The sequence below is a fragment of the Mauremys mutica genome, chromosome 7, assembly GCF_020497125.1.
Source record: "Mauremys mutica isolate MM-2020 ecotype Southern chromosome 7, ASM2049712v1, whole genome shotgun sequence".
Taxonomy (NCBI): domain Eukaryota; kingdom Metazoa; phylum Chordata; order Testudines; family Geoemydidae; genus Mauremys; species Mauremys mutica.
This window is the reverse complement of record NC_059078.1, coordinates 29,023,613-29,048,910: the sequence shown is the minus strand read 5'-3', so window position 1 is coordinate 29,048,910 and position 25,298 is coordinate 29,023,613. Positions and strand designations below refer to the sequence as shown.

The 25,298-nt window shown below is 59.0% G+C and overlaps 1 protein-coding gene across 2 annotated transcripts; it reads left to right on the top strand.

Annotated features, from left to right (window-relative positions):
* Nucleotides 1-208: 208 nt before the first annotated feature.
* CNIH2 (cornichon family AMPA receptor auxiliary protein 2) lies at nt 209-22,055 on the top strand. 2 transcript variants are annotated; one of them, XM_045023404.1, is made up of 6 exons: nt 209-469; nt 8,812-8,880; nt 18,112-18,159; nt 19,299-19,411; nt 20,476-20,619; nt 20,858-22,055. In XM_045023404.1, the coding sequence occupies exons 1-6, from the start codon at nt 389-391 to the stop codon at nt 20,883-20,885; spliced, it is 483 nt and encodes a 160-aa protein (XP_044879339.1). In that variant the 5' UTR covers nt 209-388; the 3' UTR covers nt 20,886-22,055. The 2 variants fall into 2 exon arrangements, with proteins under 2 accessions (XP_044879339.1, XP_044879340.1); XM_045023405.1 differs by lacking the exon at nt 209-469 and adding an exon at nt 8,073-8,183.
* Nucleotides 22,056-25,298: the final 3,243 nt, after the last annotated feature.

Below are 25,298 nucleotides of genomic sequence, written 5' to 3'. Positions count from 1 at the left end.
CTCACCCAGGCACACCATCCATTGTCCCTGGCTCACGCCCTCCCTGGCTCACACTCAGAGCCCCTCACCCTCACCCCTCCCTGGCTCACACTCACACCCCTCTCTCTGCCACACTCACACGCGGTTGCGCTTGCGCCCCGGCTCCTCCCCCCGGCTCGTTGCGAGCGGGGCCGGGGCTGCCAGTCGCGGCAGAGCCGGTCGAGAACCGGAGCGGGGAGCTGATCGGAACTGAGGCGGGGCCCGGAGCGATGGGGGCCCGGGTTCCCCAGCGCTCCTAGGCGGGCGGGTCCCCCCGATTCCCCACGGCGGCGCCCCGAGCTCATGGGCGGCCGCACGGGCTGAGACCCCCCGCCGGACGGGCTCGGAGGGACCCAGGCGTCCTGGCACCATGGCGTTCACCTTCGCCGCCTTCTGCTACATGCTCACCCTGGTGCTGTGCGCCTCGCTCATCTTCTTCGTCATCTGGCATGTGAGTGCGGGGGGGTGTCGGGACGGGGGTTCGGTGCTGGGGAGGGGTCGGGATGGGGGGATCCGGGCTCTGGGATGGGCGTGCTGGGTGGCTGCCCGTGTCCCTGTCAGGCCGCCTCCTCTCCCAGCCAGACCCCCCGGAGATCAGTCACCCCATTCGTTCTGCTCCGTTTCTGGGGTTCGGGCTTGTCTCGCTACTTGCTCCCCCCACCCCCGCGTCTCTCGGTCCCTGCTGACAGGCTGTGCCTGAGTCTCTGCTTAGCGAGAATCATGAATAATTCTGCAATGAAAGAGAGACAGACAATTTCCCTCTGCCCCCCGCCCCCCAACACCCCCAGTTCCCATCGCCAGGCCCCCCTGCTCACCACCCCCCTTGGCCCTGCACCCTGGCAGCCCGGTACCAGTTTGGGGGGTGCTCCCCAGCCCGGGCTGGTGGGAGGCGTTGGGCCGGACCGGGGCTCCTGTCAGTCCGTGTGTGTGTGCGCGATGATGGTGGTGGTGGTGATATGGAGCCGACGTAGCTAGGAAACCCACGGTGGGGGGTGGGGGTGGATCTGCCTGCGCTGCCCCCCTGAACCCCCTACCCTCCCTCCGTCGTGGCTCCCCACTGTGTCCCAGCTCCCCCGGGTCTCCCAAACTGCCTCCCATCCCCCTCCCCGCCGGATCTTCCCCAAACATCCCCCTCCGCAGCCCGATCCCTCTCTCCCAACACCCTCCCGTGCAGGATCCCCCCTGTCCCCAGCCAAATCCCCCGTGGATCCCCCAAATCCCCCTCCGCTGGATCGCTCCCCCCTTTGTTCCAGGGCTGCTGCATATCCCGGGCTCCCCGCGATGTAGCCCCCCTTCTCTCTCAGCCGTAGCTAGGGAACCTGGCGCTGGTTGCCATGGGAACTACATCTGTTTACAAGATGGGCTCTGGGTATCAATAACTGGGTGGTGGGTTTAACTCCTCTGGTTCTGGGAGGGAGGTCTCCCCATCGCTCCCCTTGCTAGCCCTGCACCCCCAGCTCCGCCAGTGCCCCTCAGCCCTGTCTTGCAGCCCCCCTCCTACCCTAGCCTCTGTGCCCCTCAATCCCCACCTGCAGCCCCCTGCTATCCCAGCCTGGGCTCCCCCCACACGGACACTGGTCTGGCTTGGCTTTCCACTGCATAGAGACAGCCTGGGCCTGTCTCTCCTGTACCCCAGATCACTGCCTCCTCATCTCTGCCCCCTCCCCATGGGCATCACAGCACAGCTGTTCCATCCCCCTCCTTGCCCACCCCCCAGCCCCAGAGCACCCAACTGCTTTGGCACCTGCCCCTGCCATGGGAGGCCTCCAACCACAGCTGTCTGGGGCAATGATCTTTGCAATAGTCGAGGATGAAAATGTGGTTGTGGGTTTTGGGAGTGAGGGGCACCAGCAGGGCTGTGGGTTGGGGGAAGCCCAGGGCTGGGATAGCAGGGGGCTATGGGACAGGAGTGAGGGGCACCAGCAGTGTTTGGGGCATAGGTTGCATTTGAAACAGGGACCATTCCTGCCCCCTGGCTAGAAGGGGCTGTCCTGGCAGCAATGATCCAGGGGAACCTGGGAACTGCCAGCTATTTCCTCCCCTGGTGCTGAAATGCAGCCACCTCTGGGGTGGGGCACAGAGGCTGTTTATACAGCAATCCCTTGCCTCGCACTGAGCTGCAGCTGCCTCCGGGGGTTGTGATAACAGGACAGGGTCACACAATAGTTAAGGACAGGAAGTGAAGCAGAATCCTGTTCGTCTGAAGAGTGCTCTAGGAGGACACAGGAGTAGGGCTGGTGTGAGCTGCATTTTCCATTTCATGGCAAATTCCACAAATTCAACATTTTTTCTGGAAAAGAAGCAAAATATTTTGAAACTTCCCACAAAAAGAATCGTCCTCCCCCCAGGCATTTGGAGTTAATGGAAGCGTCTGGTTCCCATTTCGACCTTTTCCAACTTTTAATGTTTTTCTATATAGAAATTGATGAATTTTGTTCTGAAAAGTCGTTTCAAAACCAACTGCCAAACCTTTTCATTCCAAAAACGTGTGAACAGGACAGTTGGGTTTGGACAGAAATGGTATTTTTATCAAGAAACAGTCCGAGGAAAAATTGTAGATCCAGTCAGAAGCAAAAGGGAATGTACCAAACAGAATGTGAGCAGAGTCCCTGACATGTAAGGATTTTGTCCTGTCCTGCTCCCTGCAGTACAGCGCCCCCTGCTGAGCATCCTGTCCTGCTCCTGTATCACAGCGCCCCCTGCAGAGCACCCCGCCCTGCTCCCTGCAGCACAGCGCCCCCGCACGGCTCTCTGCAGTACAGCGCCCCCTGCTGCCTCCGCCCCGCTCCCTGCAGCACAGCGCCCCCTGCTGAGCCTCCCCGTGCTCCCTGCAGCACAGCGCCCCCGCCCGGCTCCCTGCAGTACAGCGCCCCCTGCTGAGCCCTCCGCCCTGCTCCCTGCAGCACAGCGCCCCCTGCTGAGCCCCCTGCCCTGCTCCCTGCAGCACAGTGCTCTGCTGAGCCCCCGCCCTGCTCCCTGCAGCACAGCGCCCCCTGCTGAGCCTCCACCCTGCTCCCTGCAGCACAGTGCCCCCGCCCGGCTCCCTGCAGTACAGCGCCCCCTGCTGAGCCTCCGCCCCGCTCCCTGCAGCACAGCGCCCCCTGCTGAGACCCCTGCCCCGCTCCCTGCTGCACAGCGCCCTGCTGAGCCCCCCGTCCTGCTCCCTGCAGCACAGCGCCCCCTGCTGAGCCCCCTGCCCTGCTCCCTGCAGCACAGTGCCCTGCTGAGCCCCCTGCCCTGCTCCCTGCAGCACAGTGCCCTGCTGAGCCCTCCGCCCTGCTCCCTGCAGCACAGTGCCCCCTGCTGAGCCCTCCGCCCTGCTCCCTGCAGCACAGCACCCCCTGCTGAGCCCCCCACCCTGCTCCCTACAGCACAGCCCCCTGCTGAGCCCCCTGCCCTGCTCCCTGCAGCACAGTGCCCCCTGTTGAGCCCCCCACCCTGCTCCCTACAGCACAGCCCCCTGCTGAGCCCCCTGCCCTGCTCCCTGCAGCACAGCGCCCCCTGCTGAGCACCCTATCCTGCCCTGCTCCTTGCAGCACAGCGCCCCCTGCTGAGCCCCTGCCCCGCTCCCTGCAGCACAGCACCCCCTGCTGAGCCCCTCACTCTGCCCTGCTCCCCATGGCAGTAAGGTCAGTAAAGACTGAGAGGAGGGAGTGCCCCCTATTGACCCCTCCACTCTGCTCCCTGCAGTACAGTGCCCCCTATTGAGGGCCACCCTGCAGCACAGTGGTGGAGGTTTTAGAGAGGGATGTGGTGGGGGTTGAGCCCTGGGACCAGCTATCCCAGACGGCTCTGGGGATGGAGGTATGGACTGCTCCGGGCCTTGCTGGGCCTTCCTCTAACCTCCCCCAGGGCTCCTGACAGTGAAGTTGTGTCACTGCGAGTGCTTAATTTGTGCCAGGGCTGAGCCCCGGCTCTTTTAGGTGTGGCAGTTCATAGCCCGGCACGCTGGGCTTGCTGCATCAGTTATGAATGTAAAGAAATTGCTTGAGCCCCAGCACCTCCTTCATTACAGATTAAGCATTGGTCACTAGCCCCCGCCCCCCAGCCATTAACGCCCTTCTGTGCACTGCCCCAGGGCCACACACTGGCCCATCCAGCCCAGTATCCCCCAGAGGTGTTTTGAGGGGGAGCTCACTGTGGTGCCCCCCTTCCTTTCTGTGCTGGGGGTCAGGCGTTTGCATTGAACTCCAGCACCCCACAGATAAGTGATCTTTCCTCCCTGAACATGCGGCGCATCCCATAATACTTTATGTGCTGAGGGGGGGCCCCTGCCCCATTCCCTCATTAGCTCCACTTGAGCACTTGGGAATCATAGATTCCCCTCCCCCCCCCAGCAATGGAGGGTAAACTGAGGCAAGGGGGTCAAACAGCTTGCACAGTGGTATGCAGGGAATCTGCAGGGGAGCCAGGAACAGAACCCAGGTGTCCTGAGCCCCAGCCCAGGGCCCCCACTCCGCTGACAGTGCCTGGCCCCTGAGGGGGCTTGGCTGCATGGGAGAACCCACATGTGTCTGCACATCGCTTTGCTGGGTCTCCTCAACCAAACTCCTAGCAGAAATGGTTCCCCCAGCCCCGTAAACGCCCCCGCCCCCAGCAATATGCAGCCCTCTCGCCACCAGGGAGCTCAGGGGCTGAATGGTTCCCCAGACTCGAGACAGAGTGCTGGGGGATCCCTGTGTGGAGGGAGGGGCAGGGGCACTGGAACAATTTATATAGTGGGGGTGCTGAGAGTCATTGAACCAAGCTGTAACCCTGGATAGGATGGCAGCCACTTCAAGTCAGGGGGGTCTGGCAGCACCCCCAGCATCCCTAGTTCCAGCACCTAGGGGGAAGGTGGGGAGCTCTCCCAGCCAGGGTTCCTGTCTCAATAGAAGGAGTGAGCCTGGCTGTTCCCTGATCCTGCCCTTCCCCAGGCTCAGAACCCAGGTGACTGGGATCAGGGGGCCCAGGTAACTGGGGGACCCAGGCAATTGGGGGACACAGGTGACTGAGATTGGGGGACCCAGGTAATTGAGGGACCCAGGTGACTGGGATCAATGGACCCAGGTAATTGAAGGACCCAGGTGACTGGGATCGGGGGACCCAGATGACTGGGGGACTCAGGCGATCGGGGATTGTGGTGCCTGACCCCTCAGAGCAGCAGGGAAAGTTCCTCCAGTGCACTCCCCCCGCACTCCGCTGGAAACCATCCCGTTGCCCCAGCGACTGGCTCCCAGGCTGCCAACGGTGGGTGGGTCTTGCACTGGTTTCTCGCCCTCCTGTTCTGGGCAGGTGCTGGGTGTGGGGGAAATGGAGGGGATGGAGTTTGTAGCTGTGCAAAGCCAGTGCACCTCAATCCTGACCCACAGCCCCCCCCGCTCTGCCACACCTCAATCCCACCCGCAGCCCCCTAGTTGTGCCAGTGCCCCTCAATCCCAACCCACAGCCCCCCAGCTCTGCCGATGCCCCTCAATCCCAACCCACAGCCCCCCAGCTCTGCCAGTTCACCTCAGTCCTGACCCACAGCCCCCCAGCTCTGCCAGTGCACCTCAGTCCTGACCCACAGCCCCCCAGCTCTGCCAGTTCACCTCAGTCCTGACCCACAGCCCCCCAGCTCTGCCAATGCACCTCAATCCCGACTCATTGTCCCCCAGCTCTGCCACTGCCCCTCAATCCCAACCCGCAGCCCCCAGCTCCGGCAGTGCCCCTCAATCCCAACCCACAGCCCCCCAGCTCTGCCACTGCCCCTCAATCCCAACCCGCAGCCCCCAGCTCTGCCGGTGCACCTCAATCCTGACCCACATCCCCCCCACTCTGCCAAACCTCAATCCCGACCTGCAGCCCCCAGCTCTGCCAGTGCCCCTCAATTCCAACCCACAGCCCCCCAGCTCTGCCAGTGCACTTCAATCCCGACTCACTGTCCCCCAGCTCTGCCACTGCCCCTCAATCCCGACCTGCAGCCCCCAGCTCTGCTGATGCACCTCAGTCCTGACCCACAGCCCCCTAGCTGTGCCAGTGCACCTCAATCTCGACTCACTGTCCCCTAGTTCTGCCACTGCCCCTCAATCCCAACCCACAGCCCCCAGCTCCGGCAGTGCCCTTCAGTCACAATTCAAAGCCCCCCAGCTCTGCCAGTGCTCCTCAATCCTGACCCACAGCCCCCCTGTTCTGCCGGTGCCCCTCAATACTAATCCCCTGCTTTTCCAGGGCTGGGCTTACCTCCTCCCCGCCCACCCAGCACACACTGACTGCTAATCTCCCCCACTGTGCCTGTCACCAATTTATGTTTGTCCCAGCACAAGCTGGAGTGCTGGACCCTGTCTAGGGCCTGGTGTGTGCGGCAAATTTGTAGGGTCTCAGCTTCATTCTGTGTGGGGCAGGCACCCAGCCCCAGAGAGCAGCAGCTAAAAGGCCCAGCCAGCCACCTCGTTACCCCATCCCTCGCTCCCTGCACCCCCAGCTGGCCTGGCAGGCTGTTCCCAGGGCTCAGGTTATGCGGGGAGGGCGCTGAAGCAGAATCCCTCCCCTGCCAGGCAGAGGAGCCGCGTGTGAGGGTTGCTAAGCAACCCCGACAGGCGCCTGTAGCCTTCATTGTTGCTTTGACAGATACCAAGTGCAGCTCAGATCTGACTGTGGCTGGAGAGGAGCCCAGGGCTGGGTTAGCAGTGGGCTGTGGGTTGGGATTGGGGGGCACCAGCAGAGCTGTGGGGGTGAGGGAGAGCCCAGGGCTGGGTTAGCGGGGGGCTGCGGGTCAGGACTGGGGGCACCAGCAGAGCTGTGTAGGTCAGCGGAGCCCAGGGCTGGGTTAGCAGTGGGCTGCGGGTCAGGATTGGGGGGCACCAGCAGAGCTGTGGGGGTGGGGGAGAGCCCAGGGTTGCATTAGCAGGGGGCTGTGGGTCAGGACTGGGGGCACCAGCAGAGCTGTGGGGGTCAGGGGAGTCCAGGTCTGGGTTAGCAGGGGGACCTGCTTTGAGCAGGGGGTTGGACTAGATGACCTCCTGAGGTCCCTTCCAACCCTGATATTCTATGATTCTATGTGGGTCAGGACTGGGGGCACCAGCAGAGCTGTTGGGGTCAGCGGAGCCCAGGGCTGGGTTAGCAGGGGGCTGTGGGTCAGGATTGGGGGCACCAGCAGAGCTGTTGGGGTCAGCGGAGCCCAGGGCTGGGCTAGCAGGGGGATGTGGGTCAGGATTGAAGGACACCAGCAGAGCAGAGCTGTGTGTCTCAGCCCATCGCCTTGGTGGGTCTCTGCTCTGAGAGCCCGGAAACTGGTGACGGGAGTGTCTGCGGCTGGGGCGCATGTGAGGGAGCCAGCAGGCTCTGGGTGCTGGTTATTGGGCCTGAGTGTGATGGACCTGGCAGGCAAACTCATGGGCGGGGGCTCTGGAAGGGGGAAGGGATTCCCCCAGATACACCTGCTGGAGACCACGGCTGCAGGACTGAGCTCAGGCTAGTGACAGAAAATCTCCATTTGGGGAGGCCGGGAATGGGACATTTCCCCTCTGGGGGTATTGGCTCTGAGCCAGGCAGGGGGCTTGCTACGGGGACCGCCCCCCACTGTCTCACACCGGATCTCTCCCAGCCCCCGGAGGACGGGGAGGCGGTGGCTGAGTCACCCCATTTGGCTGGGGCTCTGGGGCTGGCTGTTCTGGAGCCGGCTGTGCTGGCAAGAGCCCAAACAGAGCCATGTGGAGTCGGGGGAGGGAACTGGACCCCAAGGGAAGCTGGGTCCCTCCACATGCTGCTGGGAGCTAACTTCCCTAGTAACGCTTGGGGGAGGATAGATCCAGCTCTTCAGGGGACAGATGAGTTCAGGGGGGCTGGGAGCCAGGACTCCACGTTCCATCCCAGCTCTGTCAGGGGAGTAGGGTCTAGTGGTTAGAGCAGGGGGGCTGGGAGCCAGACTCCTGCTCTGATCATTGATAGTTTTATTATTGATATGGAGGTGCAAAGTGGCTGAGACTGATGAATTCCTGTCGGCTTTATCACCTCTGGGGAGTTTATCAAGCAGTGACTGTTAGCAGTAGGGTCCTATTCCTCCCCACCTCCTGTATCCACGAGCCAGCCAGTCCCCTGGCCCTGGGGCTGGACTGGAGCCAGCACCCCATAGAGGGGAAGGCACTATGTCCCATTCTCTGCCCTGGGGCCAGAGAGGAAGGGTGACAGAATGGGGAGCTGAGAAGGTGTGTGTGTGTGTGAGGGGGGGGGTATCTGGGTGGGTGCCCCAGTAGGTGGGACTGGCAGATGCTCCTCTCTGGCTTCATCAGCCGTCAGTTGGGGTCCCCCTGTACAAATTAGCAGGATGGGGGCTGATCTGCATATGTAAATAAGATTGTGTAGGTTGGGCCAGACACTGCATGGGTGATCATGTTCTCAGGCAGCCCCACCATGGGCTTGTGTGACCCCCTCTAGCCTGCTTCCCATGGAGGGAGCCCTCCTGGGAACTCCCTTCCCTTCGCTCAATGAATGGGTGAGCCCCCATGGGAATGGGGGTATGGATCCCTGTATAAACAATCCCTGCACCCCACCCCAGAGGCAGCTGCATCTCAGCACTGGGTGCTGACGAAGTGGGCATTCACTCACAAAAGCTCATGCTCCAATACATTTGTTAGTCTATAAGGTGCCACAGGACTCTGTTGCTTTTTACAGATCCAGACTAACACGGCTACCCCTCTGATACTCAGCACTGGGTGAGAGATCCCTGGATACACTGCACTCATGTCCCACCCCAGACTCAGCCGTGTCCCAGGGCTGGGCCGGGAGGATCTGTCTCTCTCTGCAGCTGTCTCTGACCCTGCTCTCCCCCCACAGATCATCGCTTTTGACGAGCTGCACACAGACTTCAAGAGTCCCATTGACCAGGGGAACCCGGCGAGGGCAGTAAGTCAATAGATGTGGTGGGAGAGGTGTGTCTGTCTCTGTGTCCGTCTGTGTCTGACCCTCCCCCTGACCCACTGCCACTATGCTCCCACCCCCACCTCCACGATGTCACCCGTGTCATTCCTATTTTTCTTAAATGTGGTGTCTGCTCAACTGTCCTCTGCCATGCATGAGTGATGGTGGCTTGATGGGTGCAGGGCTCCCAGACTCCTGGGTTCTATGCAAGCTCAGGGAAGGGAGGGGAGTCTAATGAGTTAGAGCTGGGGGGATTGGCAGCCAGGACTCCTGGATTCTCTCCCGCTGGCTGTGCTGAGCTGAAGTTTGTGTCACTCAAATGTTTTTTCGGAAGGTCTCAAAGTTCCCATCAGCCCCTGGGGCAGGTTCCCCAGGGTGTCAACACCACTCTGGGGCTGGGATTTCAAAGGGCTTCCACAACTTAGCACCAACCCACCCCCTCCCATCCCCTCATCCCTCTTCCTTTTCCTCCCCAGTGCCTCACTCCCTGCTTCTCTCCTCATCACACCCTTGGCCCAACCCCACTGCTTGCTACTTTTTAATCTCTCTTTGCCTAGTTTGATCCAGCTGCATCAGTGCTGGTGCCCCTCCATCCCAACCCACATCCCCGCTAGCCCTGCTCTGGGCTCCCACTCAGTTCTGCCGATGCCCTGCACTCCTGACCTGCAGCAGCCCTGGGTCCTGTTCCCGCCAAGCTCAGCTGATACTCTTCAGTCCCAGCCCCCAACCCCCTGCTATCCCAGCAGCCCCCATTTAGATTGGGGTCAAGGTGTGGGTGGGTTCTGGGGGCTGGCTGTGCTCAGGCGCTGGGGTCGAGGAGCTGTAATTAAAGGTGCTGCTGACAGTCACTAATGACTGCCCAACCAGGGGTTGCGGGGGGCGGGGCGACGACAGGGATAGCACCTTGGGGCCTCGAGAGGGGAAGGGGCTTGCCATGGGTCACAGTGAGTCAGTGGCAGACTTGAAGAAAAAAACCCACTCCCACCCCAGAGCCAGTGATAAACCCAGGAGTCCTGACTCTCCCTCCTGCTCAACCCCCCTATCACCAGCGTTTCTCAACCCTGGGGGGGGGGGCGGGACCCAAAATTGCGTCGCAGAATGTTCCAAAGGGTCGCATGACATCTCCTGTCCCATGGGGCTGGCTGGGCTCTCCCTGTTCCAGGCACTGCAATCTCTGGGGTCCCAGCACCGCTCAGGTTTGGCCCAGCTGTCCAGATAGGCCAAATCTGAGTGAGTGGTGGCCCTGTAACCCCATGAGCCAGATCACAACGCCACCCATCCACATTTGGTCCAATCAGGTGGGCGGGGCCAAACCTGAGCAGTGCTGCAACCCCCAGAGGTTGCAATGCCTGGGACGGAGAGCCAAGCCCAGCCAGCACAGGAGCTGCCGCTGTGGGGTGAGTGCCGGGCAGTGCCCTCAGGATCCCAAGGCCTCCACCCCCAGACTATTTAGTGAGTCGCCACAGGCCATAAACATTTACAAATGGGTCCTGAGCCCAAAAAGGCTGAGAACCACTGCATTAAACCCCCTCCCCTCCCAGGTGTCCTGGTGGGTGGCGAGCCCTGTGTGCTGCCTGCGTGGCAGTTGCAGTAACGGAGTTGCTGGGAGAGGAATTCAGGTCACACTGAACTGTTTATATTTAGGGAAATGGAGTGGGAGCGATGGCCCCAGCTGCAGCCCCTGGCTTGGGAGGGTGGGGGGTGAGGTTGCTGGGTTTGACTCTGCCCAGCCCAGACACAGTGGAAGGGACAGCTGGGTTAGGCAGAGGAATAACTCCTCATAGGGCAGAGTGCTCCATGTCTGTGCAGCCAGAGCCTTGGAGTCAGCCACCTCCCCTCTCACACACAGCATCTGCCTGACTGAGGGGGGCGGGACTGGATCAGAGTCATGCAATGAGTAGGGATGAGAAAGGGAAATAGAACCCAGGAGTCCTGGCTCCCAGTCCCCCTGCTCTAATCCTAGACCCACTCTCACCCCAGATTTGGGGATAGAACCCAGGTGTCCTGGTTCCCAGCCTCCCCTTCCCCACTAGATCCCACTCTCACCCAAATTCTATTCATTGACATTTCAGTACTGGAGTAACCTCATTTCATATCTGATACCAGAATCCAGCCCCAACCCCAGTGCAGTCAGGGGTGACTCCGGATATACCCTGTGGGAGCTGACACCAGAATCTGGCCCTGACCTGAGTGCAGTCTGGGGTGACTCCGGATACAACTTGTGGGAGATGACACCAAAATTTGGTCCTGACCCCAGTGCAGTCAGGGGTGACTTCAGATACACCCTGTGGGAGATGACACCAGAATCTGGCTCTGACCCCAAGTGCAGTCAGTGGGGGATTTTGGATATACCTTGTGGGAGCTGACACCAGAATCTGGCCCTGATGTCAGTGCAGTCAGGGATGTCTCTGGATTTATCCCAGGTAACCAACATCAGACTCACCCACATTCCATCGTAGTCAGATGGTGACTTTGGATTTACTCAGGCTCTCAGCTCAGAATCTGTCCCTAGCCCCATTGCACCTGGTGACTCTGGATCAGTGCTTAATGTGTGCCAGGGCGAAGCCCCAGCGCCTCCGGGCTTGGCAGTGCCTAGCCCCAGCACCTCTGGGCTTGCTGCATCTGGTATGAATGTAAAAAACATTGCGTGAGCCCCAGCACCTCTTTCATTACAAAGTAAGCACTGCTCTGATTGACCGGGGGAAGCTGAGCTCAGAATCCAGCCTTTATCCCATTGCTGTTGCTGGGTGACTGGATTTACCATGGGGACCTGAGATCTGGGGGCCACTGGGGGCTGGCGGGGATGAGATGGGGGTGAAGGAGGCGGGGAGAGAAGGAGCTGGGGAAATTGATGGGGGTGGGTTCTGGGGGCTGACCTTGCTCAGGCAGGGGGTGGAGGTGTCACAGCGGAGTGAATTTGGGGGTCCGGCTGTGCTCAAGAAGGGGTGAGCAGGTGGGAGGAACTTGCCGTGTGAGTCCTGCTTGTAAGTTTGCCTTTCCTGTTACTGATCCAGCCAGGGTTTGGGCTTCACTGGATGGCTAAAGGGCAGAGACATTGAGGTTTCAGTCCCCACAGATGAAGCTTGAGTTGCTTCCTGTTCCCTGCAGGGTCAGTGGCAATGTGGGGAGCCCAGGGCTGGATAGCAGGGGCTGCGGGTTTGAGGGGCTCTGACAGAGCTGTGTGGGGACCCAGGGCTGGATAGCAGGGGCTGCGGGTTTGAGGGGCTCTGACAGAGCTGTGTGGGGACCCAGGGCTGGATAGCAGGGGCTGCGGGTTTGAAGGGCTCTGACAGAGCTGTGTGGGGAGCCCAGGGCTGGATAGCAGGGGCTGCGGGTTTCAGGGTCTCTGACAGAGCTGTGTGGGGACCCAGGGCTGGATAGCAGGGGCTGCAGGTTTGAGGGGCTCTGACAGAGCTGTGTGGGAACCCAGGGCTGGATAGCAGGGGCTGCGGGTTTGAGGGGCTCTGACAGAGCTGTGTGGGGAGCCCAGGGCTGGATAGCAGGGGCTGCGGGTTTGAGGGGCTCTGACAGAGCTGTGTGGGGACCCAGGGCTGGATAGCAGGGGCTGTGGGTTTGAGGGGCTCTGACAGAGCTGTGTGGGGACCCAGGGCTGGATAGCAGGGGCTGCGGGTTTGAGGGGCTCTGACAGAGCTGTGTGGGGAGCCCAGGGCTGGATAGCAGGGGCTGCGGGTTTGAAGGGCTCTGACAGAGCTGTGTGGGGACCCAGGGCTGGATAGCAGGGGCGGCGGGTTTCAGGGTCTCTGACAGAGCTGTGTGGGGACCCAGGGCTGGATAGCAGGGGCTGTGGGTTTGAGGGGCTCTGACAGAGCTGTGTGGGGAGCCCAGGGCTGGATAGCAGGGGCTGCGGGTTTGAGGGGCTCTGACAGAGCTGTGTGGGGACCCAGGGCTGGATAGCAGGGGCTGCGGGTTTGAGGGTCTCTGACAGAGCTGTGTGGGGACCCTGGGCTGGATAGCAGGGGCTGCGGGTTTGAGGGTCTCTGACAGAGCTGTGTGGGGACCCAGGGCTGGATAGCAGGGGCTGCGGGTTTGAGGGTCTCTGACAGAGCTGTGTGGGGAGCCCAGGGCTGGATAGCAGGGGCTGCGGGTTTGAGGGTCTCTGACAGAGCTGTGTGGGGAGCCCAGGGCTGGATAGCAGGGGCTGTGGGTTTGAGGGGCTCTGACAGAGCTGTGTGGGGAGCCCAGGGCTGGATAGCAGGGGCTGTGGGTTTGAGGGTCTCTGACAGAGCTGTGTGGGGACCCAGGGCTGGATAGCAGGGGCTGCGGGCCAGCACAGGGACACCAGCAGGGTATCCAGGGCTCCAGAGCGGGAATCCTCTCAGGCTGAGTCTCTGTTGGAAAAAGCTGCCATTTGAAGTCCTTGTTGCCCAGTCTCAGAGTTTGATCATGACAGTTGGTGTCTTAGGGTATGTCTATGCTACAGCCAAACACCTGGGCTGGCCCCTGTCAGTTGATTCGGGCTCATGGGGCTCCCTCCCTCCTTATGGGGTCCCAGAGCCCAGGCTCCAGCCCCAGCCCATACATTGACCCTGCAGTTGTATAGCCCCTCAGCCTGAGTCTTGCCAGCCTGAGTCAGCTGGCGTGGCCTAGCTATGTCTGTTTTACTGCAGTGTAGACATGCCTTTAAATCCCCAGCTCCCAGAGTCCTGGGATCTTCTGAGAATCGTGGCTTTAATATGTAAAACCCGCAGCAAGTTTCTCTCCCTTGTGGGGAGAAGCTGGGATCTGTGTCCTGGAGGCACCCCGCAGGCACCAAGCCAATAAATACAAGCCCAGTGGCACATGATTTCAAAATCAGTCTCATGGTTTTGGGGCCCCACTCGCCTTGGGGTTCATACTGAAGAAACTGGAAATGTAAATGGTCCCTTTCCCCTCATGGGAGCACAAGCGGAGCCACTTCTCTTGAGCTCTGTCTACGTAAGGGCTAGTATTTGTGTTTGTAGTTATGCAAGGCTTAATGTCTGGTGTTTATGTGGGGTCTTGTCTGTTTGTGTAGGGCTTAGTCTCACTGTTTATGTAGGATATTACAAGATCCTTGACTTGTGTATTGTACAAGCCTTAACTAAGGGCACACGATGTGTCAGACAATGATGTGAATGATGGAGCCTGAACCCACTTTACGGCTTGGGAGGAAGGAAGTGGGGCCCCAGAGGCCCTGGGATTTGGGCTCCACCTTCATTTTGGAGTTTCTGCAAACCCCAGCCCTATATAAGGGCATTGAGGTGTCTTTATGGCTACTTGCACCCCACCCTTGACCCCAGCTCCAGCAATACCCCAACACACAAAGCTAATTCCCGGAGCAGGTATCCATGTAGATCCTCCCCTCCCCCAACCACTAGACCTAATTCACCTCCCACATCTGAGAATAGAACCCAGGAGTCCTGGCTCCCCTCCTCCCCCACACCCTGCTCTAACCACAAGGTTCCTAGATTATAAAGCCAGAAGGGACAATTGTGATCATCTAGTCTGTCCTCCTGTATAAGCTGTTGCAGTGTCTAATTAAAGCACTGGAGCAGGTTATTTGGGGAGGCAGCTGAACTCCCATCAGTGGAAATTTTTAAGAACAGGTTAGACAAATACCTGGCAGGGGTGAGCCAGGTTTACTTGGTCCTGCCTCCCGCAGGTGAGTGGCCTAGATGACCGTGTTAGGGCCATTCCAGCCCTACATTGCTATGATTATATAACACAGGGTATAGGACTTCCATGAATTAATCTCTGGTTGCACTAGACTAGAGCAGATCTGTTAGAAAAACATCACCAGTAATGGCGAATCTGCCACAGCCGTGGAGAAATTGTTCCAGCGGTTAATTACCTGCATGGTTAAAAATGTAGGTGTCTTATTCCTAGTCTGAATTGGTCCAGCTTCAACTTCCAGCCCTTGGCTTTTGTTAGACCTTTGGCTGCTCTGTTGCAGCTCCATTATCCAATTTCTGTTCCCCACATAGGTGCTTCTAGCCTGTGATCGTCACCCCTTAGCCTTCTCTTGGTTAAACTAAACAGATCGAGCTTCTGGAATCTCTCACTCTAAGGCACGTTCTTTAAGTCTTTAGTCATTCTCACGGCTCTTCCCTGAGCCCTCCAATTTATCAGCGTCCCTCTTGCATTGTGGGCACCAGGACTGGATGCAGGATTCCAGCAACGGCCGCACCAGCGCCACACACGGAGGTAACAGGACCTCCCTTCTCCTAGTCGAGATTCCCCTGTTTACACACCCCAGGAGCGCATCAGCCCTTTTAGCCACAGCATCACACTTGGGAGCGTGTGTTCAGCTGATCATCTGCCATGAGCCCCAAGCCCTGGTCAGAGTTCCCTGTCCTGAAAGCATGGCCTGCATTCTTTGTTCCCAGAGGTGTATGTTTACATTTGCCCATATTACAACACGCACTGTTTGCTTGTGCCCAGCTTACTCAGGGAGCCAGCCTGCTCTGGATCTGTGATCTACCTTCATTATTTATCACTCTCCCAATCTTTGCGTCGTCTGCCAACGTTCCGTGATGATTTGATGTTTTCTTCCAGGTCACTGATAAAAATGTTAACTAGCGTAGGGCCAAGACCCAATCCTTTGGGACCCCACTAGAAACACTCCCATTCAGTGACGATTCCCTGTGTACAGTTACATTTTGCGACCTAGTGCTTAACCAGCGTTACCCCATTTAATGTGTGTCATGTCGGGTTTGGATTGTTCAAGGTTTTGAATCACAATCTCATGCAGCAGCATGTCAAATGCCTTACAAAAGTCTCAATATATTACATCAGCTTTATTACCTTCGTCAACCAAACTTGAAATTTCATCAACAAATATACCAAATTAGTTGGACAGGAGCTATTTTCCACAAACCCACGTTGATTGGCATTAATTATATCACACTCCTATAATTCTTTATGAATTGGGTCCCATCATATCTGCTGCCCCATGTCTTGCCTGGGATTGGTGTCAGGCTGACAAGCCTGTAATGACACAGGTCCATCCTTTGACTCTGTTTAAATATTGGCACAACATTAGTGTTCTCCCAGTCCTCTAGAACAGGGGTTCTCAACCTTTTTCTTGTTGAGCCCCCCCGCCCCAATGATATAAAAACTCCACGGCCCACCCGTGCCACAATAACTGGTTTTCTGCATATAAAAGCAAGGGCCTGTGTTAGGCGTAGCAAGCAGGGCAATTGCCTGGGGCCCCATGCCACAGGGCCCCTGCAAAGCTAAGTTGCTCAGGCTTTGGCTTCAGCCCCAGGTGGTAGAGATCATGTCCCTGGGCTTCAGCCCCAGGCAGTGGGGCTTTGGCTTTCTCCTCTGGGCCTCAGCGAGTCTAATGCTGGCCCTGCTTGGAGGCCCCCCAGAAACCTGCTCGTGCCCCCCCCCAGGGGGCCTGGATCCCTGGTTGAGAACCTCTGTTCTAGAACTTCCCCAGTGCTCCAAAATGTATTGAAAAATCAACCCTAATGGTCCAGGGAGCACCTCAGTCAGTTCTTTGAACACCTTTGGATGCAAGTTATAGGGCCTAGCTGATTAAGAAATGTCTTAACTTTAGTAGATGCTCCGGAATTACTATTGGACTAGAGTGTTTCATCACCATCATCATCATATAATATGAACACATTATCTGGCTTTTTCTCAAATACAGAACACAAATAGTTATTGAATACTTCTGCCATTTCTATTTTATTATTGACAATTTTGCCATTTCCATTTAGTAATGGACCAATGTTGTTTTGTTCTTAATATTCTTGAAAAAAATTCCTTCTCATTGTCCTTAACTCTGCTGGCCAAACATCACTCCCGTGTCCTTTTGCTCCCCTTATTAATTTTCTACAATTCCTAGCTTCTGATTTATATTCATGGCTATTGACTTCCCTTCACTCCCCTTTCTTTCTTTCTTTCTTTCTTTCTTTCTTTCTTTCTCTATCTATCTCGTTCATTTATTGTAATGAACTGCCCTCACTTCATCTCTAAGAGATGTGGGTTCTTTCTTGATTGTGGCTTTTTAGGCGTCTATTAAAATGTTCTTAAACAATTCCTAATTATCATTCACATTTTTCTCATTAAATTCTGCCTCCCAGCTGACTTGGTTCCTTTTAGCTTTCAGCCTTGTGAAGCTAGACCTTTTAAACATAAGTTAATATATTGCTAGTTTGGAGTTTATTCTGTTTATACGTAACAAAGTCATGATCGCTTGCACCTAAGAAATAACAATTTTTTAGTTCTGTGCTCAATTCCTCTTAATCTGTCCAGATGAGGTCTAATATAGAATTCCTTCATGTTGGATGCAACACTCTGAGCTAGGAAATTGTCATTTATAATTGCAATCTACAATATATAGAAATTCTAAAGATGTTTTAGCACTGACAGCAGGAGGCCTCCAGCGTAAGTCACTCAGATTGAAGCCCCCATGATCAGGGGCGGCTCTAGGCACCAGCAAAACAAGCTGGTGCCTAGGGCGGCAAAATGTAGGGGGCGTTCCCTGCCGCCGGGGGGGGGGGGGGGGGCGGCAGGCTGGGCCGGCGGACCTGCCGCAGTCATGCCTGCGGGAGGTCCACCGGAGCCCCGGGAGGACCGGACCTACCGCAGGCATGCCTGCGGCAGCTCAACCGGAGCCGCCGGACCAGCGAACCGCCCGCAGCTGCGGGAGGTCCAGCCGAGCCGCGCGACCAGCGGACCCTCCGCAGTCATGCCCGCGGGAGGTCCGCTACTCCCGCGGCTCCGGGGCGCCTCCCGCGCATGACTGCTTGGGGCGGCCAAAAACGTAGAGCCGCCCCTGCCCATGATCCCACTGTTTATTCCCCCTCTACTCATTAAAAACAGGTGTGGAAGGAGCCAGGCATCCTGTTCCCTAGTAGATTTGGTGGCATGTAGAAGACACCATCTAGTAACCAATCTATTGCTTTATCTGTTAGGACATTGATCCATAAGCATTGTAGATCATTTGCTTCTGAGGTGTCGATGACTCAGACACTCATAATGCCATATTTGACACACCCCTTGCCTTTTTGCCCACTTGATCCTTCCTAAATAGGTTATTACCATCAATTTTTAACATTCCAACCCGACTCCCGTCCCAGAGCCAGGTATAGAACTCAGGAGTCCTGACTCCCAGCCCCTCCCACCAGGCTTGAACACCCCTCTCTGTTCCTGCCTCCCCCCCTTCTCTCAGCCCTCCCCTGTGCCAGCTCTCAATCTAATTCCCTGTTTCTTTCCCCCCTGCAGCGAGAGCGATTGAAAAACATTGAGCGGATTTGCTGCCTCCTGAGAAAGGTGCGTCCGTGTGTCCCTATCCCTGCCTCACCTGTCTGTGTGTCCCCCCCACCGTCCATGTGGCCCCATCCCTGCCCCTTATGTCTTAGCTCTTCCAGTCTCCGAAACAGTGAATGACTAGTTCTTGAACCCCCAGTCTGGGAGCAACTGACCCTGAACCCTCCATCCCCCTCAACTCCTGCACCTCGCTGAACATCTGTACCTCCTCCCTATAGCCTCCTCACTTCTCCCCACTGCATCCTGAACCCCCAAGCTCCAGCACTCCTCCCCTTCCTGGGCTTCCTGAACTTCCTCCCCACCTCTTCCCACAGCCTCCTGAACCCCCAAACCCTTTCCCATCTCCTGCCCCTCCTACACTCCCTGGACTTCAGCCCCACAACCCCGCCCCCACTTCTCCCAGAGCCTTCTGAACTCCCAACCCCCTCAGCTCCCTGCATCTCCTCCCCACAACCTCGTCTGCTCACACCCCCTCCCTCCTAGGCTCCCTGCACCGCCTCCCTGAAGCCCCCAACACCTCTCTCCACAGCCTTCTGAGCCCCCAACCCCCCTCGCACCTCCTCCTCCTAGGCTCCTAGCATCTTCTCCCCACAGCCCCCTGAACCCTCACCCATCCCCCAGCCAGTCCCCACCTGCCTTAGGGCCAGATCAGAGCTGCCCCCAGCAAAGGCCCCATATCCTATTCCCTGCTACCCTGAGCCAGCTGGTTCCCCTGCCCTGGGGCCAGATGGGAGCTAGTGCCCCTGGGGAGATGCTGTGTTGCTTGTGTCAGTTTCCCCGTTGTGTGTTGTTCTGCGTTCCCGTTTGAGAATATGCCCCCCACAGCCCCATGTATTATTTATACCTGGCTGCTGGCAGGACAGGACATGGCCACATCAAAGCCGCAGAATACTAATGGGGTGCCTGTGGGGAGCACAGTGGGCTGAGGTGGCATCCACCCGCCACTGGCACTGGGAGCCAGGTAGGGTTGCCAATTTTGGTTGGACGTATTCCTGGAGGTTTCCTCACATGACATAATCTTTAATTACAGATTAATCTTAAATTCCTGGAGTCTCCAGGACAATCCTGGAGGGTTGACAACCCTAGAGCCAGGACTCCTGGGTTCTATTTCCCCACTGACCAGGGCCTGCTCTCCTTTCCAGCTCGTGGTTCCTGAATACTCCATCCATGGGCTCTTCTGCCTCATGTTCCTGTGTGCAGCCGAGTGGGTCACCCTGGGCCTCAACATCCCTCTGCTCTTTTACCACCTCTGGAGGTGAGTGGGGTCTGCGCCCTGGGAGTCAGCCCTCCTCGAGAGGACAGCTTGTGTGGGGAGGGGAGTGCAGCCTCTGGGGGAAGTGGGTTGGGATTGAAAGACGTGGGGCAGGGGTACCCAGGGCTGGGCTAGCAGGGGGACCGGCAGAGCCGTGGGCGCGGCTGGGCTAGCAGGGGGACCGGCAGAGCCGTGGGCGTGGCTGGGCTAGGAGTGGGACCGGCAGAGCCGTGGGCGCGGCTGGGCTAGGAGTGGGACCGGCAGAGCCGTGGGCGCGGCTGGGCTAGGAGTGGGACCGGCAGAGCAGGGGGCGCGGCTGGGCTAGGAGGGGGACCGGCAGAGCCGTGGGCGTGGCTGGGCTAGGAGTGGGACCGGCAGAGCAGGGGGCGCGGCTGGGCTAGGAGGGGGACCGGCAGAGCAGGGGGCGCGGCTGGGCTAGGAGGGGGACCGGCAGAGCCGTGGGCGCGGCTGGGCTAGGAGTGGGACCGGCAGAGCCGTGGGCGCGGCTGGGCTAGCAGGGGGTCCGGCAGAGCAGGGGGCGCGGCTGGGCTAGGAGGGGGACCGACAGAGCTGTGGGCGCGGCTGGGCTAGCAGGGGGACCGGCAGAGCCGTGGGCGTGGCTGGGCTAGGAGGGGGACCGACAGAGCTGTGGGCGCGTCTGGGCTAGGAGGGGGACCGGCAGAGCAGGGGGCGCGGCTGGGCTAGGAGTGGGACCGGCAGAGCAGGGGGCGCGGCTGGGCTAGGAGGGGGACCGGCAGAGCCGTGGGCGCGGCTGGGCTAGGAGTGGGACCGGCAGAGCAGGGGGCGCGGCTGGGCTAGGAGGGGGACTGGCAGAGCAGGGGGCGCGGCTGGGCTAGGAGTGGGACCGGCAGAGCCGTGGGCGCGGCTGGGCTAGGAGGGGGACCGGCAGAGCCGTGGGCGCGGCTGGGCTAGGAGGGGGACCGGCAGAGCTGTGGGCGCGGCTGGCCTAGGAGGGGGGGTCTTTCCTAAGTACTACAGGAGCCCCTTGCACGAGGGGTTTGGGAGGACAAAGACGCTGTCTGAGCCCCGGCCTCGTTGTCCCCCAGGTATTTCCACCGCCCGGCAGACGGGTCTGAGGTGATGTACGATGCCGTCTCCATCATGAACGCCGACATCCTCAACTACTGCCAGAAGGAGTCGTGGTGCAAACTAGCCTTCTATCTGTTGTCCTTCTTCTACTACTTGTACAGGTAGCGCCCCAGCACGGCCTCTGGGGAATCCTCTCCGGGGGCTGAGATGCAGCCTCCTCTGGGGTGGGGTATGGGGAGGTTATACAGGGCTCCCTCACCCCATACTGAGGTACAGCTGTCTCTGGGGTGGGGTGCAGGTCTGTGTGCCTGGCGCTGAGACTCTGTTCCCCTCGCTCCTGACCTGCAGCTCCGTTATGCTGCAGCATTTCAGGGTGTCTCTTTCTCTTTCTCTCCCCAGTATGGTTTATACTTTGGTGAGTTTCTAAGAGGACTGAGTGGGGGACCCCACAATTATCTCAGTGGCTGCTCCCGGACTCCTGGGTTCACCCCCAACCAGCTGTTTCTAGGAGAGCGCAAGAGATGCTGGGAATACAGGGGGGGCCCTGAAACTCCAACACCCCCATGGATTTGAGGCTCTGCCCCATCGCTGGACGACTCGCAGGATCAGACGTTGGGCCTTTCCGTATTAGGGCCACCCCACGTTTTGAGTGACTCACTAAACCCTGCTGCCCCTCATTTCTGCAGCGCCCATGAGGCAGGGGCACATCTCCTCCCAGATGTACCCTCCCTACCTGTGAGATGGGGGCCAGGGCAGGAGCGACCCCCCTCCCCACTGCAGCTGGGACACTCCCCATTGTGAGCCTGTCTGTTGGGGGGCAGGGAGAGGCACCCCTCACCTGCAGTGACATTATAATGCGGGGGTAGGGGTTCAGGGCTGATGTCCCCAACACAAGACCGGGGGGGGTTATTCTGTTGGACACATTTACGTCTAATCCAGGAGGTGTAACCCACAACCTATGGAGCACAGCCTCTGGCCCCCCGACCCCACCCCAGGGCAGGCCCAAACCCCACACATGCCAGGGCAAGGCAGGGTATTTCTGTGTGTTTGTAGTGTTGCATTTATTACCAGGAGTTATTGTCTGGCGTGGGGGCTGGGGGGCCCAGGGGGGTGCCTTAACTAGACCCCGGGGAGAAGGGGATCAAGGCTGAACAATTACACCCCCACCAGGTCACCCCCTCCCCTTGCAAATGTCAGGGCCCCTCCAACCCTGCCTCCTCATTACCAAGCTGGAGGAGGATTTTGGGGTGCACTCAAATTTGGGCTTTGAGTCCAGAAAACTGGGATGGGGGTCCCTGTGTCGGGGTGACCTGTTATCTTGCATGGGGAGTCCCTGTGCAGAGCACCCTGTTGTCCCACATGGGGAGCTGTTCTGGGCTCAGTGCCGGTGGTGCTGGGGAGGAAACCCCTGGTCTTAGATGGAGGGGATTCCATGCCCTCCACCTCCACCTGGGGTCAGACCCATACAGAAAGGGACCCTGGTGCCAGAGCTGTCTACAGGTGTGTGCGTGTGGGAAATCGCTTCCCCTTGGTCCCCCCTTTCCCTCCTCACAGGGCATTTGTGTATAAAAGAAACATTGGATAAACAATCCTCAACTTTGTGGCTAAATAAAAACTTGCAAAAAAAAAAAAAAAAGGGCGCCCTATTGACCTCCTGGTGTCTGTAAGTGGGCCATGGGCCATCAGGGAGCGCTGGCTCCAATCCGGCCACAAGGCGGAGGGGGCGGGGGGGAGGCGCTTTCCACTCTAGGGGGCACCAGCTCCAATCCAGTCCCCTGCCACAGCGCTTCATTGGCCCCCTCCACAGCCACAGGCAGGGGCGGCTCTAGCCATTTCGCCGCCCCAAGCACGGTGGCACGCCGCGGGGGGGGGGGGGGGGGGCGCTCTGCCGGTCACCGGTCCCGCGGCTCCGGTGGACCTCCCGCAGGCGTGCCTGTGGATGCTCCACCGGAGCCACGGGACCAGCAGACCATCTGCAGGCACGCCTGCGGGAGGTCCACCGGAGCCACCTGCCGCCCTCCCGGTGACCGGCAGAGCGCCCCCCGCGGCGTGCCGCCCCAAGCACGCGCTTGGCATGCTGGGGTCTGGAGCCGCCCCTGGCCACAGGAGAGGGGCTGAGCAGGCCCCTGACTAGCTGCTTCCCAAGGGGCTGGGGGCAGGGGCGGGAGGGGCGTGCTTGGGCACTGCTGCTGTGGAGGACAGTGAGGTGCTGGGCAGCCTGTCCCCACCAATCCTGGCCTCCTGGGACAGGTCTATGGTCCCAGCCCCCCAGGGCACTGGGGAGCTGCTTTGCACTGCAACAGCCCAGAGGCCTTCCAGAGGTACCAATATTGTGGTTCAAAACTAAGGGCCTGTTTGCATAGCCCTTCCCCGCCCCGATATTATTATTTGATTTGGCAACATATAGCAATAAGAAGCCGTACTCACCCCCCTCGGCACTGCTTGCTGCTTTTCGCAGCACTCAGCAACTCCGGTGCTTGTTGTACAGAGATGAAAAAATAAGGAACGTCCCTTGTAATAAGGGACTGCTGGCAGCCCTGCTTCTGAGTCCCTTGCCACAGGGATCCCCAAAGCCTGCCAGGATGGGATGTGTGCCCTCATCCCAGGGCTGGGCACTGCTATTGGAGGTGTACGCAGCCCTTGAGCACCAACGGGCACACACTCACTGTCTCAGCCCTTCATGCCAGTCCAAACCCCTACCCCCCCACAGCCTCCCCCCCAACTAGCCTCACACACAGCCTGCTTGACACCCCCCCCCCCCGACACACACAAATGCCCCTCCCCAGCCACCTGCCAGCAGTCACTCAGCTGGGGCTTGTGGCTGGGTCTGTCAGGCCTGCCTGAGCCAAAGGGCCAATCCCAGGGTTGGCTCCTGTGCAGGGACGGGGGTGGGTCATAGTCACAGTGTAGGCAGGGAGCTCAGCCCCTATGGGACAGCCCAGCTAGCCAGCCCAGGGACAGCCGCACTCCTGGAACCTGGGCAGGGACTCCTGGTTCATTCCCCAGCCAGTGGGAGGGGGTTAGAGCCAGGGCAAGGGGGAGGGGGGGACCCCCATGAGGCCTGCAGGGCTCTGTCACTCCACTGGGAGAGGAGTGGGGTTTGGGGAGGGGCTGTTAGCCAGGATTCCTCGGTCCGATCCACTTTGCTGAGCTGTTTCCCCTCTGTAATGAGATCAGTAAAATGCTCTCCTGGGGCAGTTGTAGGACTGCACAGCTCTTTGAAGCGCTAGAGAATAATCAGCAGCTGCTGTTTTCTGGCCCATTTAGCCAACATTTTTCATCAGGGAAATTCCTGTCTTAGATCAAATTTGTCACTATGCTGCCAGGGAGAGAATGTGAGCGAGAACGAGAACCCTGCACTGGCAAAGAGCCACTTCCCCCAGGCTTTGATCTGCTGGGAATGTGCTCCATCACAGCCGTGTAGCTAGGGATCCCTCGCCCGGCAGTGAGCTGCAGCTGCCTCTGGCGTGGGGCACCGCGGCTGTTTATACAGGGATTCCCCCGCCCGGCAGTGAGCTGCAGCTGCCTCTGGGGTGGTGTGCTGGGGCTGTTTATACAGATTTCCTCCCCCACCCTGCCTGGCACTGAGACCTGACCCAGCAGCATTTTGGGGTTGGGGGGGGGGGGGGGAAATGCAACAATAGGAGCCCAGGCCCCCCCCCCCCACGAGGCTGGGAGCTGTTACATAACGGCCAGTGCTCACTACCCTCCCTACTTGCTTCAGCACATTAGCCATGAGCTGCGGTGCTGATGGATTTAATCTGCTTAGGTGAGTTGCCACCTGACCCCCACCCAAGCTGGCCCCATCTCCAGCCAGGACCCCAGCTGCCTGCCCTGGGGCTGCTGTCAGCGCCCCCAATACACCTGTCCCCTGTAATGCCCGTGAATTTGTCCTTGATTCGCTCCATTTCCTCATTAAACAAAGCAGGATAGCTAATGTGTGTGCACCTAGACTGGGCTGGGAGGGGGGGGGGGCAAGCATGTGTGTATGTCCGACCCTCTGAGGGGTGGCAGAGCCAATCCAGCCCCAGGGCAGGGGAAACAGACTGGTGTGGGGCGGGGAATGGACTACAGGGACTTTCCTCTCTTGTTGGTGGGCGGGGGCAGGGGTGCTCTGGCTTTTGGGCACACTGGCACAGACATGGGTGATGGTGCTTGTGCAAGGTGTGTCTGGGTTAGAGCTGGGAAGGCTGCCAGCCAGGCCTGTGCAGGGAGGGGGTGTCTGGTCCCAGCTGGGATGTGTGTGTGGGGTCTATTGGTTAGAGCTGGGTGTCAGGACTGCTGGGTTTTTGGCCTCGCTGTGGGAGGGGCCATGGAGTTAGTGGGAAGAGCTGGGTGTCAGGACAGTGGGGTTCCAGTCCCAGCTCACGGGGTGGGAGGGGAAGTTCACAGCTCTTTCACCCCCCCCCCCATCCCAACCCAAGATCTCTGCTTAATTGGAAGAGCCAGCAACCTCCAGAGCTGTCAGAAGCAGGGAGCGAGGCAGGTGGGGGAGTTGTTGAGGAGCAGGGGGGGGGGGGAACAATGCAGGGGGAGGGGGTAGAGCATGTCTGTCTTTCTTGCCCCCACCCAGCCATGCTGACTGAGGTGCTGGATTCATGGTGAGGGGAAATGAGGGGGGAGGGGGCCCAGCAGGAGACCCAGGCACCTCCCCACACCTGCTGAGGTCAGCATTGCAGCATGAATTGCTCTTGGGAGGAGTGGTTGCAAGGAGGTGCTAAGCACTTAACTAACAGAACCTGAGACAGAAGGGGGAGCCCAAGGCTGGGCTAGCAGGGGGCTGTGGGTCAGGATTGAGGGGCACTGGCAGAGCTGGGGTGGGAACCTACAGCTGCTCTGA

Excerpts from the sequence above, each read along its gene's own strand:
- CNIH2 (XM_045023404.1), top strand. The coding sequence starts at position 389 with ATGGCGTTCACCTTCGCCGCCTTCTGCTACATGCTCACCCTGGTGCTG. Across the intron at positions 470-8,811 it reads TCTTCTTCGTCATCTGGCAT|ATCATCGCTTTTGACGAGCT; the intron begins GTGAGTGCGGGG and ends CTCCCCCCACAG. Across the intron at positions 19,412-20,475 it reads CTCTTTTACCACCTCTGGAG|GTATTTCCACCGCCCGGCAG; the intron begins GTGAGTGGGGTC and ends GTTGTCCCCCAG.